Genomic DNA, 15,234 nt, shown 5'->3' with positions numbered 1-15,234 from the left:
AGCTGCGGTGTGCGCCCCATCCAGTCCCCGTACACTCCAGTCTACCAGCACCCAGCGGGCCGCGACCCAGCGTCCACGCCCGACGGAAGCTCACGCAGCTCCGCCCCTTGTGCTCTGCCCTACGGCCCGCCGGGAGCTCCGTCCCGCCCCTCCCCGGTTGCGCCCCGCCCCGCCCCGCATTCAGCTCCGCCCCACCCAGGTTGCGCCCCGCCCCGCCGCGACGAGGGTCGCCCCCGCGGGCCGGGACCCCACGCAGCTCCGCCCCGTGCGTCCTGCCCCGCTCCGCCCTGAGTCCCGCCCAGCCTTGCGTCCCATCCCCAGTCCCGAATTGCTCCGCCGGGTGCACTCTGATCTGCCTCGACCCGTCTGGCACAGCCTATGCGATCAGCCTGAGCCCGGTGGGCGCGATCCCTGGCCGGCCGGGCAGATGCTGGGCGCGATGGCCGACCTTGCCCTCGCCCCGGTAACGCGGCAGGTCAGCGGCCGCGCCGCCCCGGCCGCAGTCCCTAGCGGCCCCGAGCGCGGGCAGCCCCTGGCCGCAACAGTGGCCGAGCTGTCTGTGCTGGACGCCTCCGGGAGGCAGGTGCCCTTCGGCGCGCTGTTTCGGGAGCGCCGGGTTATCGTGGTCTTCGTGAGGGTGAGCGCAGGCAGAGGGGCGGCCCAGAGCAGGGACCTTGCGGCAGGCTGAGATGGAGGTTGCTTCTGTAGCCTCTGCTGGGGGACATCGGGTCCCTGAGAAGGTTCAAGGCCCAAGAGTGAGGTCTCCCTGGGCGTGGCCATCCCCATTGCTGGTCAGTAGAGGCTTCCGGAATACGAACTGCCTTTCTGGCTTCCTTTAATAGGAATGGAAAAATAGCCCGCCAAGCCAAGTACATTCTCCCAGCAAACGAGGCCTAAGAGCGGGTGCGGCCCAATTTTAATGCACCTCGAGCGCCCTTCACACCTTTTTTGTCCACCTCGAGTGGCGTCATGAGTAACAAAGTACTTGGTCTTTTATAGTTGCTAACTTGCCCTTTTTGCTGTGTTGGGATTTCAGCATTTCCTGTGTTACATCTGCAAGGAATACGTAGAAGATCTGGCCAAAATCCCCAAGAGTTTCTTACAAGTAAGTTTCCTGAGAGTGAGCAGCAGTGTGCCTTGCCTCAGGGCGACCTTGTGAAAGTCACCTGTCATTTATTAAGAAGCGAGGTGTGGTGAGTATGACACATCTGCAGAACAGACTCTCACAAACCCGTATTATCACCTTCCCGCACATCTCCCAACACTTTCAAAAAGTAGACAGAGGTTAGAGATCTATTTTTGTCCTGCTTTACTTTTCTATGTACTGCCTGCTAATATGTACTAATCATAATAATTTAGATGTTAGTAACTTATTTGCAAATGTTGAATGATAATGACCAAAAGCACAAATGCTAGAAATTATTGCTATTTTATTCCCTTTATTTTTGTAATAAGAGCACTGCAAATAGTTGTTGACTATGCGAAAATACTAATATATCTTAAAGGTGAACATTTGTATTTGTTAGGATGCGCTTTCCACATTCCTGGGACATCCACATACACGCTTTTTTTCAGATACATATACGTTTGTCCCCAGGTGAATTTTTGAGTGAACAAATTGGGCAACCTTTATAAAACTAAGATCTGTTTCCCTCAGGCATTAGTAATTGGGATGTGAATAAGTAAAATTGTCTGATTTTTAAAAACCCTCCAATAATTTTTATTCTTTTTTAATGTATGTCTTTGGGGAGAGGAAAGAATTATTGGCTGTATTATTTTGAAGTTCTTTCTTGGCAAAAGACCAACTGAATTAACTGAACATTTTAGCATACATTTCTTTATTTTGATTCACACAATTTTGCTGTTTATTCCATTCTTCTAGAAGCCTATAGGTGGCATTAGAATGGAACAAAAGAGTTGAATAAGGGGGAGTTTTATAAAACATATATAATTTCTGGTAATATGTACCTGTCCTTTTTTTCTCCTAAAGGAAGCAAATGTCACCCTTATAGTGATTGGACAGTCATCCTACCATCATATTGAGGTAAAGGTATCATCAGAAATTGCGAAACCAACAGATTAAATCAGTTTCAGACATAAAAATTATTTTATTTGAACAACTAAGTGTAGATTAAATTTACAAAAATAAAGATAGATTATCATTACTTTTCTCTCTCATTTTTACTAATACAAATTCCAAATATTATCTTTTTTTAGCCTTTCTGCAAACTGACTGGGTATTCTCATGAAATCTATGTTGATCCTGAGAGAGAAATTTATAAAAAATTAGGAATGAAAAGAGGTGAAGAAATTGCCCCTTCAGGTAAGACATGACACGTCCCATCAGAAAATGCCGGTGGTGTATTTTACATTTGTGTATGTATGCATAGAGAAACGAATGGTAAACTCATAAATCAGGCTGGTTTTTAGGATTCTAGTAAGTGGGCCAGATACACCAGATTCTCAAGGATTCATTTCCTAGGTGTAATGACATAGAAAGCTGTGAAGTACCAAAGGAGTGAAGAAAGCAAGTTGCAGAACACTGTTTTTGGTTTGATTCTGTTTTTGTGGAAATAAAAACCATTTTCATAAAGATCAAGAGTATGTATATGTGTGTGTAATGAAAAAGGTTTTAAAAGATACTGCCATGCTTACCCCAAGGTATAGAAGTTAGAAAAGTGGCTTTTGTGCTTTTAACAGTGGGAGTACATTTTTTTTTAATGTTTATTTATTTTGAGAGAGGGATAGCACATGTGTGAGTAGAGGAGAGGTAGGGAGAGAGGGAGAGAGAGAATCCCAAGCAGGCTCCACGCCATCAGGGCAGAGCCTGAAGTGGGCTTCGATGTCTTGAACCAACTGTGAGATCATGACCTGATCTGAAGTCAGGAGTTGGATGCTTAACTGACTGAGCCACCCAGGCACCCCTAACAGTAAGTACATTTTACTTTTGTAATTCAATGAAAAAATAATATTGCTTGAGTTCATATATTTTGCTACTTCAAACAAACATATATTTTGCTACTTCAAACCATAGCTTTGAATAGTATATGTTCTTTAATTGATGAAATCTGTTTTCATTGAAGCCCAACTCAAAGGGGCCCTTCAAGCAGAAGTTATTGCTTCCCTCATTGTACTTTAATAGCACCTTGTACTTTATTATATACTCTATTAGTGATTAAGGTGTGCAGATACTATGGTTATTTGAAGAATTTGAAATTTTATTCATTGTTATGTGGTCCATATTCCCTGTCCTTAGCACAATTCTTTATAATTAACAGAGCTTCATCAGCTTAGGTGAACCATTGCTGCGTGTTTTAGGTGGAAAGAATGTGGCTTCTAAAATGCCAAACGAGAGGGGTGCCTGGGTGGCTCAGTCAATTAAGTGTCCAACTTTGGCTCAGGTCATGATCTCGTGGTCGTGAGTTCAAGCCCCCGTTGGGCTCTGTGCTGACAGCTCGGAACCTGGAGCCTGCTTCAGATTCTATGTCTCCCCTCTCTCTCTGCCCTTCCCCTGTTCTCTCTTTCTTTCTCTCAAAAATCAATAAACAAAATTTTTTTAAATTAAAAAAAAAATGCCAAATGAGAGAACTCAAACTCAAATCATTCACTCTCAAAAAATATTGTTGCACTCTTGTCAGTAATCCCCACTTTGGTGGATGCTCCCAGAAGAACAGTGATAAACAGCCCCTGCCATCCTGAAACTCATACTCTTCTCTAGGAAACAGAAGCGAACAGCTGATTACAATTTAAGGGCTTGTACTAGAAAACATGTAAGGAGAATATCATTACCAGAAATATGAGGGCAGAGAAGAATCTGGGAAGGCTTCTCCAGAGGAGGTGTCACCTAAGCCCACTCTTTTTTCTTTTTCAATTTTTTTTTAATGCTTATTTATTTTTGAGAGAGAGAGAGACAGACAGAGCACGAGCAGGGGAGGGGCAGAGAGAGAGGGAGACACAAAATCCAAAGCAGGCTTCGGGCTCCCAGCTGTCAGCACAGAGCCAGATGCGGGGCTCAAATTTGTGATCTGCAAGATCATGACCTGAGCTCAAGTTGGACTCTTAACCAACTGAGCCACCCAGGCACCCCGCTCCGTAAACCTACTCTTAAAGGAGTTAGCTGGGTGAGATGAGTCTGGAGAAGGGTGCTGCTGACAGAAAGCACATGCAAAAGCACATGGGCATGAAAAACTGTGGGCCTTGGAGAAGTGTAGCTCCCTGCATCACACCAGAGTCTAGGAGCCATTTGAGGAATTGGTGTGAGCCAGGGGACAGGTGTTGGCCATTTCAGACTGAGTCTGGGGTGACCAGCCAAGGAGTTTGGATTTGCTCTGGAGGCAGTAGGGATGTCACACAAGCATTTTAGGTAGAGAAGTGATAGCCATGTGTCCATTGTGGTGGAGTATTTAGAACTTGCCAAGCCAGAGCCACTGATACAGTTATAGTAGGGTGTAGCAATAGACTAGAAAGAAGTGCTCGGGCAGAAAATGGAGATGAAGAGGAGGGGATGGGTCAGGAGCTATTTATGACATAGAGTTGATACGATTGCTTTACTGATGTTTTTTCAAAAAAGGAACCTAACTTTTTTTTTTTTTTTAAAGAGAAGAACAGATTTTTTTTTTTTTTTAACGTTTATTTATTTTTGAGACAGAGAGAGACAGAGCATGAACAGGTGAGGAGCAGAGAGAGAGGGAGACACAGAATCTGAAACAGGCTCCAGGCTTTGAGCTGTCAGCACAGAGCTCGACGCGGGGCTCGAACTCACGGACCGTGAGATCATGACCTGAGCCGAAGTCGGACGCTTAACCGACCAAGCCACCCAGGCGCCCCAAAAGCAACCTAACTTTTATTAAAACTAATAATGAGCTATCATAAACAGAGTTTACTATTTCCTTTTTTCTCCTTGGTATAGGAAATTGCAATGTACAGATTGTGAGCCTTACTTATTGGTAGACTGTTTTCTGTGTTATAATAGTCCCAGTGTGTGTAAGTTCTGTTTATCATTTAGCACTTTAGATCTAAACTGTGAGCTTCATCTTAGTAACACCTCACCATTCGCAGGCACAATAAAAATACAGAATTGAAAAGAAAACAGATGAATTTGAAACAAAACTTATGCTTGTAGTTATTAGATAAGGTATATTTAAATCTTTTAAACTCTTCTGACCTGTGTTAAAGTACTGTATTTCCAACCAGAAAACATTATTTTCTCATAAGATCATCTTTTACAAGTTCCTCTCTGAACAAGCATAAGTCTCAGAATAGTCCTACTTGGAAATTAAGACACTAAAAAATAAGATTATAATTTTAAATTAATGGACATTTTATAAAGACAAAATAAGAAAATAAAGCCCTTACATGCCAGGAAATAATGGGTTTGTAGAAGACTGAAAAACAGGAGTTTTATACATATGAACTAAATTCAAATGGGCAAAATTAGATCGTGTTTGAAGCAAAGACTGTCAATTCTAGGTCATGGAATCTCCTTCAATTGAATTTCTAAAGTTTCAGAAATATTAAATGACCCCATCTTTGGACCTGAAGAAATAGTTTGGATTTCTGAATATTTATTTTAGATAGAGAATCCTATAAACCAGTAAACCAGTCTTTTACTCATGTCTCTAAGCTAATGAGCCTGTATTTGTTTTTTGGTAACATCAGTGTCCATCATAATGGAAACATGAAACAAATAAAAGAGTCGTAGAGATGAAGGGAAATAATAGGTATTTGGAAATACTAGGAATTCAGGCAGGTCAAAGGCAGTGTAAATAATAAACCAAAAGCAAAACATAAAAGACAAGGATAGGAGAAAGATAAGTTACAAGAAGGGTAAAGAGACTGAGTCCCTTTACTCAGTGGGAGTGGAAGGGAAGTATTAGTCACAGTGGGAAAGGAGACTGAAAAACTGATAGCCAAGGAGAGATGGAAAGGTGGCTGGAGTAGCTGTTGTTACAGAGAACTCCCAAAGTCTCAGTAGCATAACACAGTAGAAGATTAGTTCTTTTTCTGTTAATTTCAAGATGGGTGTATCTATTCAGATGTCTCTCCTCCAAGCAGCAATACCAACAGGAACACGGTAGGAAGGACTGAGGCCTCTTCCATCTTGTGTCTCTGTCATTTTCAACCCAAGGCTTCCAAGAATGTAGAGGGAATATGGAGAATCACTTGTGGGAGGTTTTAAGGAGTTGGCCTGGAAATGGTCCAAATCATTTTATTCAGGGGTTAGAACATAGTCACGTGGCCATACGAAACTGCCAGGAAATTTAGCTGTGGGCCCAGAAAGAGGAAATGGGTTTTGCCAGCATATAATAGTCTGTGCCACAGTGTCTCTTGAAAAGGAGTGTCGTTACTTATAGTAGGTGAGAGACTCAAAAGAGGATAAATGGGGTATTAAAAGGGAAAGCACTGGGGCGCCTGGCCAGCTCAGTCAGTAGAGCATGTGACTCTTGATCTCGGGGTTATGAGTTCGAGCTCCATGTTGAGTGTGGAGATTACTTAAAAATAAAACCTTTAAAGAGAAAAGGGAAAGCACTACCAATTTGAGAAGTCTGTAGCTGACATTCTTCTGTGGCATTGGGATATATCATGACTTCTTCCTTTAAAGTAGTAGTTCTCGATCAGGGGACATTTGATATTGTGTGAAGACATTTTTGGTTGTCACAACTTGGTGAATAGTGCTATGGCATCTAGTGGGTGCACAGGGCAGTGATGCTGCTGAACATCGTACGTTGCACAGGACAAAGACTTGTGTGCTCCAAAATGTCAATAGTGAAAGGCTGAGAAGCCTTTCCTTGAAGGAAGAAAAAAAGACAACTTGAAAGTAAGATAACACACAAGAAAGAGAATGTTTTAGAGAGGGATGGGCAAAAGTGGGTGACGGGGACTGGGACGTACAGGCTACCAGTTATAGGATTAATAAGTCATAGCAATGAAAGGTACAACATAGGGAATATTGTCAATGGTATTTCAATCGCTTTGGATGATGACAGATGGCAGCTACACTTGTAGTGAGCATAGCCCAACTACAGAGCTATGGAATTGCTGTTATATACCCCAAGCTAATGTACATTCTGTGTCAACTATACTTCAGAAAGAGAGAGTGAATGTTTTACAGAAGTACTAACATTATCTTCTGATATCTAATTGAATATAAAATGATAATATCTAAAGACAATTCCCAATATTTCAGGAAAGAGTCCCCATATAAAATCAAATGTACTCTCGGGAAGCATTCAGAGCCTGTGGAGGGCAGTGACTGGCCCTCTTTTTGATTTTCAAGGAGACCCTGCTCAGCAAGGTGGAACCCTCATTTTAGGTCCAGGTAAGCATCAAAGTGCAATTCCAGCAGTATGCTTTTTGTGCCTTTTAGAAGTTAAGAGGCCACTCAGTTTCTTCATAAAATAGATACCATGTAAAAATGGCAATTTGACATTGTAATAGTCACCATTCTGTGCTTGTAGGGAGCAGGGGGCATCTTTTGTTTTTAAAGGCTTCTGTGTATTTTGTGTCTGTTTATTGGATGTAATGTGCCCATCATTCTGTGCCTGAGTGATTTCAGTATTTGAGATAGGAAAGTCAGTGGTGGTTTGGTGAATTGTATATGGCTATAAAACTGTTTAAGAAGTTCATGGAGGGGCACTTGGGTGGTCCAGACAGTTGAATGTCTGACTCTTGACTTCGGCTCAGGTTGTAGTCCCAAGATTGTGGGACTGAGCCCCGCATTGGGGTCTGCACTGAGCGTGGAACCTGCTTAAGATTCTCTCTCTCTCTCTCTCTCTCTCTCTCTCTCTCAATCTCTCTTCCCCCCCTCCTCCCCCAGCCCCTCTCCCAGCTTGTGCATATTCTCTCTCTCTTAAAAAATAAATAAAAATAAATAAAATAAGAAGTTCATGGAAGTGAACATTTCCACATAAGAGAAAATCCTCAAGCTTCCCCCCCACCCTGCCTTTTTTTTTTGGAGGGGGGAGGGGTCGTCAATAGAAGAATCAATCCAGTTACTTATATCTAATAAGGCTAGAAGACTTGTTTAGTGTCAGAAGGCAAGTCAGCTCATTCAGTAACAATTACTATAAGCCACATAGTTTTAGTAGCTTTATTGATTGGAATACCTGAAATTTCTTTGGCTCCACATTGCTAACTGGTTGACTGTTGGATCTCTACCATGTTCAAGTATTGTAGTCAGGGACAGGCACTAAGTAGATTTTTCTTAGTTCTTCCTCTTTGAAACTGTCCACAATAGTGAGCATAGCTTCTAAAAGTTATAAAATTTTACTTTAATAAACTCCAGATGTCTAAAAGTCTTTAGAAGGAGGCTTTTGACCAAACATTATGGCTTTTTGGCTTTCTGCAGTTAGAGTACTTTAGCTAGCTAAAACCTGTCATTCAATCTCTTTCCCTCTCTTGTGAATTTACACCAGTTAGACCAGACAGAAGAGAAGCCCTGTTTTTTGGGACTGAGTCCTATAGATTATCCTCAATGACATTGAGCCATAGTTTTGGATGGCTTGTTTCCATCGTCCAACCTGTTGTGAGCCCCTCATCTCCATTGTCTCAGTATCATGTGACCACATGTTCAGGTGTGTAAGAGTGATGAGCACATGGAGTTCATCACTGGAACATACTCAATAAAGAGAATATTTTGATACTCTCTGCTGGAAGGAGTGTAGCTCCTCTAAGGAAAGAGCTGGGTGTACTTATTTACACAAATCTATCACAGTTAACCCAGTATTTCATTTTGCCTTATTTGATAATAAGCCAATTCATGATATTAAATCTACAGTGATACTATAGACAACAGTTAAGTATAATGCAGAGAACATGCCTCTTATAGTTAATCATGAGGGTTGATGGAGGAAGGTGGGGGGGGGGCGGATGGACTAGATGGGTGATGGGTATTAAGGAAGGCACTTGTGATGAGCACTGGGTGTTGTATGTAAGTGATGAATCATTGAATTCTACTCCTGAAACCAATATTGTACTATATGTTAACTAACTAGAATTTAAATAAAAATTTGAAAAGAAAAAACACACATGCAAAGAATTACAGAATTTCAGCTGTAGGTTGAAATAAAAAAAAGCTAATCTAATGTTTTAAGTTCAACATCTGGCTTTGAGTCTAAGAATCAAAGTAAAAAGATCTAGACCTATAAATTACAGGGTTTTTTTTACTTGAGCAGATAAAAGGTTTGTTGTGGAGGTCTTAACAGTCTCAATGCCCTGCTTTTCAGCCTCTTTTGGTCTCTGGTTATAATGCAGATAGCCTATTAAATCAGTGTTTGAGAGTGAATTTTTTTTTAAGCAAGTGATTTATTCCATTATTACATTTAAGAAACAGATGTGATTTTCCATTTGATATCTATGTTCTGTATTGTTCCTGTCTGTTTGACAGGACATTTTATTTAATTACATCTAATAAAACCTAATAGAGGTTATAATTTAAGAATATTTCCCCTTAGATCTCATAAAACATTAAGTATCACTCTTATTTAACCATAATCCTTTTCATCCTTTATTACCTTAATTAAAAATTATTATGGCATTATATAGAGAATATTATGAACTCCAGGCAATTAATTTTTCCCTTAGGATTAATTAAAAGTTGCTTTTGCTTCCTTTATTCTAATAAGCAATAAATCTAATGAATAATACTATATGCCAACTTCTGCCTTTTATTCTTACTCTCTTCTAGGTAACAACATCCATTTTATACACCGTGATAGAAATAGGTTGGATCACAAACCCATCAACTCTGTTTTACAGCTTGTAGGAGTTCAGCATGTGGACTTTACAAGCAGATCTTCAGTTATCCATGTGTGATGGTATAGACTCTTTATCACTTTCGAATGGACCCTTGGGATATGACCTGAAATGTTCAGAGTGTGGTATCCTTGTGCAGTGTCTCATTTGTTGGCTTTTCCCAGCCTTTGAGGAGTTATGAAAACATAAAGAGACCATGTACTAGTTGAACTACATACTGGGAGGCATCAGTTGTCAAAAATGTTATATATATTTATAATTCTATAGCTTTTAAAGTTTTATGTAAAATAAAATTTTATTTATATAAAATAAAACTTTAAAAGCTATAAAATTAGAAATACCATTTTTTATTTTACATTATGGTATATCCATTCAATGAAAGTTTTTATTGGCCCTAATTCTTATGAAGAACTTATAAAGGGAAAGGTAAGCAACTCAGTACCACTTTATCCAGTGAAAAAGCAGGATGTCAAATCCTGTAAATAATGTAATCATATTTTTATGTATATGTTTATATTTTTGCATACTTAGGAAAAAAGACAGGATATAAACACACCAGGTTATTGCCAGTAGGTACCTCTATATGGTAGGATTACAGTATCTTTATTTTCTTTTCCATATTTTCCTTTATCTCCTAACTTTCTATAATGAGCATGATTCATTTTTTTAGCCAGGAAAAGTTATTTAAAAATTATATGAAGAATATATTCCTATATAGGAAGCTTCACAAAGTTGCATATAAATGCAACAGTCTACATGTTTCCATCCACATTGCTTTACTTAGAGGAAATATTGCAAACCAAACCTGCATAGCCTGTGTTCAAAGTGCCTTGTACCACACACACAGTATCCATTTCACTAGGATTTGGCGGGGGGGTGGGGAGGTGGAAAGAGTAAAAGGAGAAAAAAAAATGTTTTATATATTTAATACATGTATTTAAAATATGGTTCAATATGCTTTTTGAAAGAATTTTAAGAATTGTTTAAAAAAAAACTTTGTAACTTAAATGTACACTGGTTTGCTTGCCAAATTGCTTTTATTTAGTGTACTGTTATCTTTTATTTTTCTAGAATGTTAATAGGTTTACTTGGGAAGTGTCCCAGAAATTCTGATGAAAAAGTACAGCAAGATCAAAATCTTGGTAATTAGTAGCAAATATACACTGCTTTGAACTTATAAACTTTTATATCAAGCATATGAGGTCACACACACAAAATATATTTTAAATATCCAAATATTTTAATGTACATTCATGTATATATACATTAAACAATCATGTTTTTAACCAATAAAAACAAAATTTCTCATGACATTTAAAATTAAGCAATTTTGTGCTATATTTTATAGTAAGGGAAGACTGGTGACTCAGATCCTTTTGCTGATTTTACACTTAAAACTGCTGAATCAGGGGCGCCTGGGTGGCGCAGTCGGTTAAGCGTCCGACTTCAGCCAGGTCACGATCTCGCGGTCCGTGAGTTCGAGCCCCGCGTCGGGCTCTGGGCTGATGGCTCGGAGCCTGGAGCCTGTTTCCGATTCTGTGTCTCCCTCTCTCTCTGCCCCTCTCCCGTTCATGCTCTGTCTCTCTCTGTCCCAAAAATAAATAAAAAAAACGTTGAAAAAAAAAAAAAACTGCTGAATCAGAGCTTACACAAAAATTTATATATTTATAAACTTACACCACGTTTTTCTAAGATACACAAATGTTCTTTATATGGCTTCAGGGAGGTTCAGTTACATAAATACAGTGCAGTGGTAAATTGCTGACCCAAACAAACATATTTAAAACAAAAAATATTTCTGGTAGTTACTGTGAAATATATGAACATGCTGCATACCCAATAATATACTAGACTCCAAATTTTGGAAACCTTCCTATAATAAATACATAGAAATTACTGTTAAAAGAATATCATCTAGCCCTGTTATGGTGCTAATTATTTGCCAAGTAGTGTTCCAAGTGCTTTACATAGTGCTCTATAGAATTGACATCCCCATCATGCCCATTTCACAGAGAAGAAGCATCTTTTTTTTTTTTTTTAATTAACTTTTAATAAGAAAGTGAGGAAACCATCAGGGCCAGAAGCAGAAACATGCCTTGAAGCCATGGGCTGCCCTGAAGTTTGTGCTCATCCAGGAATGTTCTTTGGCCAACTCAAAGGCTTTGTGTAGTAGAGAGTTAAGACTAAGACCACTGCCTAAAGTAGTGCCTGAGACCTAAGCCTGAGACCTGGGACTTCCTGGGACTTCTAAAAGCTACAGCTGCATTGCAGTCAGATCCATCCATAGACCAAGGATCCCAGTGAGGAAGTGTGTTGTAAGGCTCCTGCAGTGAACTACTGGGGCAACAAGAATTTTAATAACATGAACGTACATGTTTAAAAAATTTTTTTTGACATTTATTTTTGAGAGACAGCATGAGCAAGGGGAGGGGCAGAGAAAGAGGGAGACAGAATTTGAAGCAGGCTCCAGGCTCTGAGCTGTCAACACAGAGCCCAATGTGGGGCTCGAACCCACAAACAGATCATGACCTGAGCCGAAGTCACACGCTTAACCGATTGAGCCACCTAAGCACCCCTTTTAAAAAAATTTTTTTACTGGGACGCCTGGGTGGCTTGGTCGGTTAAGCGTCTGACTTCAGCTCAAGTCATGATCTCATGGTCCGTGGGTTCGAGCCCGGTGTCGGGCTGTGTGCTGACAGCTCAGAGCCTGGAGCCTGTTTCAGATTCTGTGTCTCCCTCTCTCTCTGCCCCTCCCCTGTTCATGCTCTGTCTGTCTCAAAAATAAATAAACGTTAAAAAAAATTTTTTTTTAATTTTTTTACTAAAAATTTTTTTTCTTAACGGACTGCATGTTTAAAAACCAAATACTTTTGTTTCTCAAGATTGATGATAAGCTAGTAACCAGCATAAAATGCTTATTTATGTTACCATCTACCAGTGGGGCCAGAGTGATAACATGGACCATGTGAAACTGGGAGACAAACTTTCTAAAGAAGAAACATCATCTACTCCAAAGTTACCAGTTATTTTAAGAAGAGTGTTCCAGAAAATAATTAAAGATGTACAGTTACAGAAGGTACATTTACACATCATTCTGTGAACATTTTTTTTTCGTTTATTTTTTTTGAGTAGACTCCATGCCCAACATGGGGTTTGAACTCACAACCCTGAGATCAAGGGTTGCATGCTCTACCAACTGAGACATTCATGCACACCTAGTTTTAATTTAGAACAGAGTCCTTTTAAATTAATTTTGCTCATTTTCACTTCCAAGTTTTCTTGTACCCATATAAAAAGTGGAATGGCAGCTATTCATATATTAGCTCTATTAGCAGAAAATTTTGAAAACAGTTCCCAGATGCCAGTTTTATATCAGTATTATATAAATCTAAATGATTATATACTGTGATAAAAACAATGTTCATACTAAATTATAAAATCTATGGAGCACAGTGTACTTGGAACTTGGTTGTGATATCTCAATTATATATATATATATCAATTATATATATATATCAATTATATATATATATATATATATATATATATATATATATATTTGTGTCCAAGCTGTCAGTCAAAATAAATATTATAGTTGTTAAAATTTATTAAATTTTTAAAGCATTTTATTGTGATAAAATATACATAAAAACTTACCATCTTAACCATTTTTAAAATCTACAGTTCATAACATTAAGTATACTCATAGTGTTATGTAATCATCACCACTACCCATCTCCAGAATTTTGTCATCATCTCATACTGAAACTCTGTACCCATTAAATAACTCTCATTGCTCCCTGCCCATAGCCCCTGGTAATCACTGTTCTGCTTTCTGCCTCTGTAAATTTGTGGAGTCATACAATATTTATCATTTTATGTCTATCTGATTTCACTTAGCATAAAGTCCTCAAGGTTCATCCATGTTGTAGCATGTACCAGAATTTCATTCCTTTTTAAGGCTAAATTATATTCTATTGTATGTATATACGTTTTATTTATCCATTTATCCCTCAGTGGACATTTAGGTTATTTCTACTTTTGGGCTATTGTGAATAATGTTGCTGTCAACCTTGGTATACAAATATGTTTGATTCCTTGCTTTCAATTCTTTTGTGTATATATCCGGAAGTGGAATTGCTGGATAATAGGGGCATTCTGTGTTTAAGGAACTGCCATACTGTTTTCCACAGAAGCTGCACCATTTTACGTTCCCACCAGCAATGTACAAGGGTTCCAATTTCTCTATATCCTCACCAGCATTTGTTTCTAGTTTTTAAATTTTTTTAAATGTTTATTTATTTTTGAGAGAGAGACAGCGCGCGCAGGGGAGGAGCAGAGAGAGAGGGAGACACAGAATCTGAAGCAGACTCCAGGCTCTGAGCTGTCAGCACAGAGCCCCATGCAGGGCTCGAACTCACAAGCCATGGGATCATGACCTGAGCAGAAGTCAGCTGCTCAACTGAACCACCCAGGCACCCCTCTCGTTTTTTTTATAATAGCCATTCTTATGGGTATAAAGTGGTACCTCATTGTAGTTTTGACAAAATTTACCAATTTTTAAACATGTATACACATAATCACCAAAAGAAAAAATATCTATGAGCAGCTGATGTTAAATAATTAAAAAAAAAAAAAAAAGCATGGCAGCCTGGACTTTCAACAACAAAGTCCACTATTGAGCAGACATTAGAAACATTTGGAGTGTTAAAGAACAGCTTTGTAAATCAACCTGTGTTGTCCTGATTGTGGATATTTTTTTCTTTTTTTGTGAATGGGTCCTTACATGTTTTGATTTCTATTGTTTAAGTTGGAAATCTTCAGTGAGTTTATTTAATGGATGGTGTGCCAAAAAACTTTCATTTTGAACTTTTAGCAAATCATATGATTGAAAACAAACCTTACAAATAGGAAGACATTGAAATCTGGCTTTTAAATGAGAAGGAAACTAAACAGAATAAATAATTGAAAACTCAAATAGAATAAGATTTAATTTTGAAATTCTGTAACTTTGCTTTACAGTTTTTTAACTTATGATGAAGCTCCTATTTTTAATTAGGTAAATGTGAATTCTGCATTAGAATAGAAAAGAATGAAATGGAGGGGCACCTGGTTGGCTCAGTTGGTAGAGCATGCCACTCTCGATCTCAGGGTATGAGTTCAAGCTCCACATTGGGTGTAGAGCTAACTTTAAAAAAAATAATAATAATGAAATGGAAAAAAAAAAGAACAAAATGGCCTCTGATTATTTACCATAAAAATATGGTAAAACATTCAAAAGAATTTAAGTGGAGAATTTATTTGATGAGTTTTATCTTGTAAAAATTATGTGTTGAAGAAAGGTATTGAGTGGAAGCAAAAGACAGTACATATTTGAAAATGTTAGGGCTGCAATATTTTTTGGTATCAAAAAAAAATGGACTTTAGGGGCACCTGGGTGGCTCAGTCAGTTAAGCATCCAACTTTTGGCTCAAGTCATGA

General features: G+C 38.9%; 1 protein-coding gene across 7 annotated transcripts in view; it reads left to right on the top strand.

The window, feature by feature from the left end:
• The first annotated feature begins 240 nt into the window (after nucleotides 1–240).
• PRXL2C (peroxiredoxin like 2C) overlaps nucleotides 241–15,234 on the top strand; it is a 36,365-nt gene continuing 21,371 nt past the window's right edge. The window contains exons 1-6 of one of the 7 annotated variants that reach the window (XM_019423411.2): nucleotides 245–475; nucleotides 1,037–1,105; nucleotides 1,991–2,044; nucleotides 2,218–2,323; nucleotides 7,187–7,318; nucleotides 8,415–9,679. In XM_019423411.2, coding sequence (XP_019278956.1) covers nucleotides 428–475; nucleotides 1,037–1,105; nucleotides 1,991–2,044; nucleotides 2,218–2,323; nucleotides 7,187–7,318; nucleotides 8,415–8,581 — 576 coding nt within the window. In that variant the 5' untranslated portion in view covers nucleotides 245–427 and the 3' untranslated portion in view covers nucleotides 8,582–9,679. The other 6 variants (XM_019423406.2, XR_002073614.2, XM_019423407.2 and 3 more) reach the window with 6 other exon arrangements.

Source organism: Panthera pardus, unplaced genomic scaffold (assembly GCF_024362965.1).
Source record: "Panthera pardus isolate Hobbes unplaced genomic scaffold, ASM2436296v1 HiC_scaffold_20, whole genome shotgun sequence".
In the NCBI taxonomy this organism is placed as follows: domain Eukaryota; kingdom Metazoa; phylum Chordata; class Mammalia; order Carnivora; family Felidae; genus Panthera; species Panthera pardus.
The sequence above is the reverse complement of the archived record's forward strand: the minus strand, read 5'-3'. Positions and strand labels throughout refer to the sequence as shown.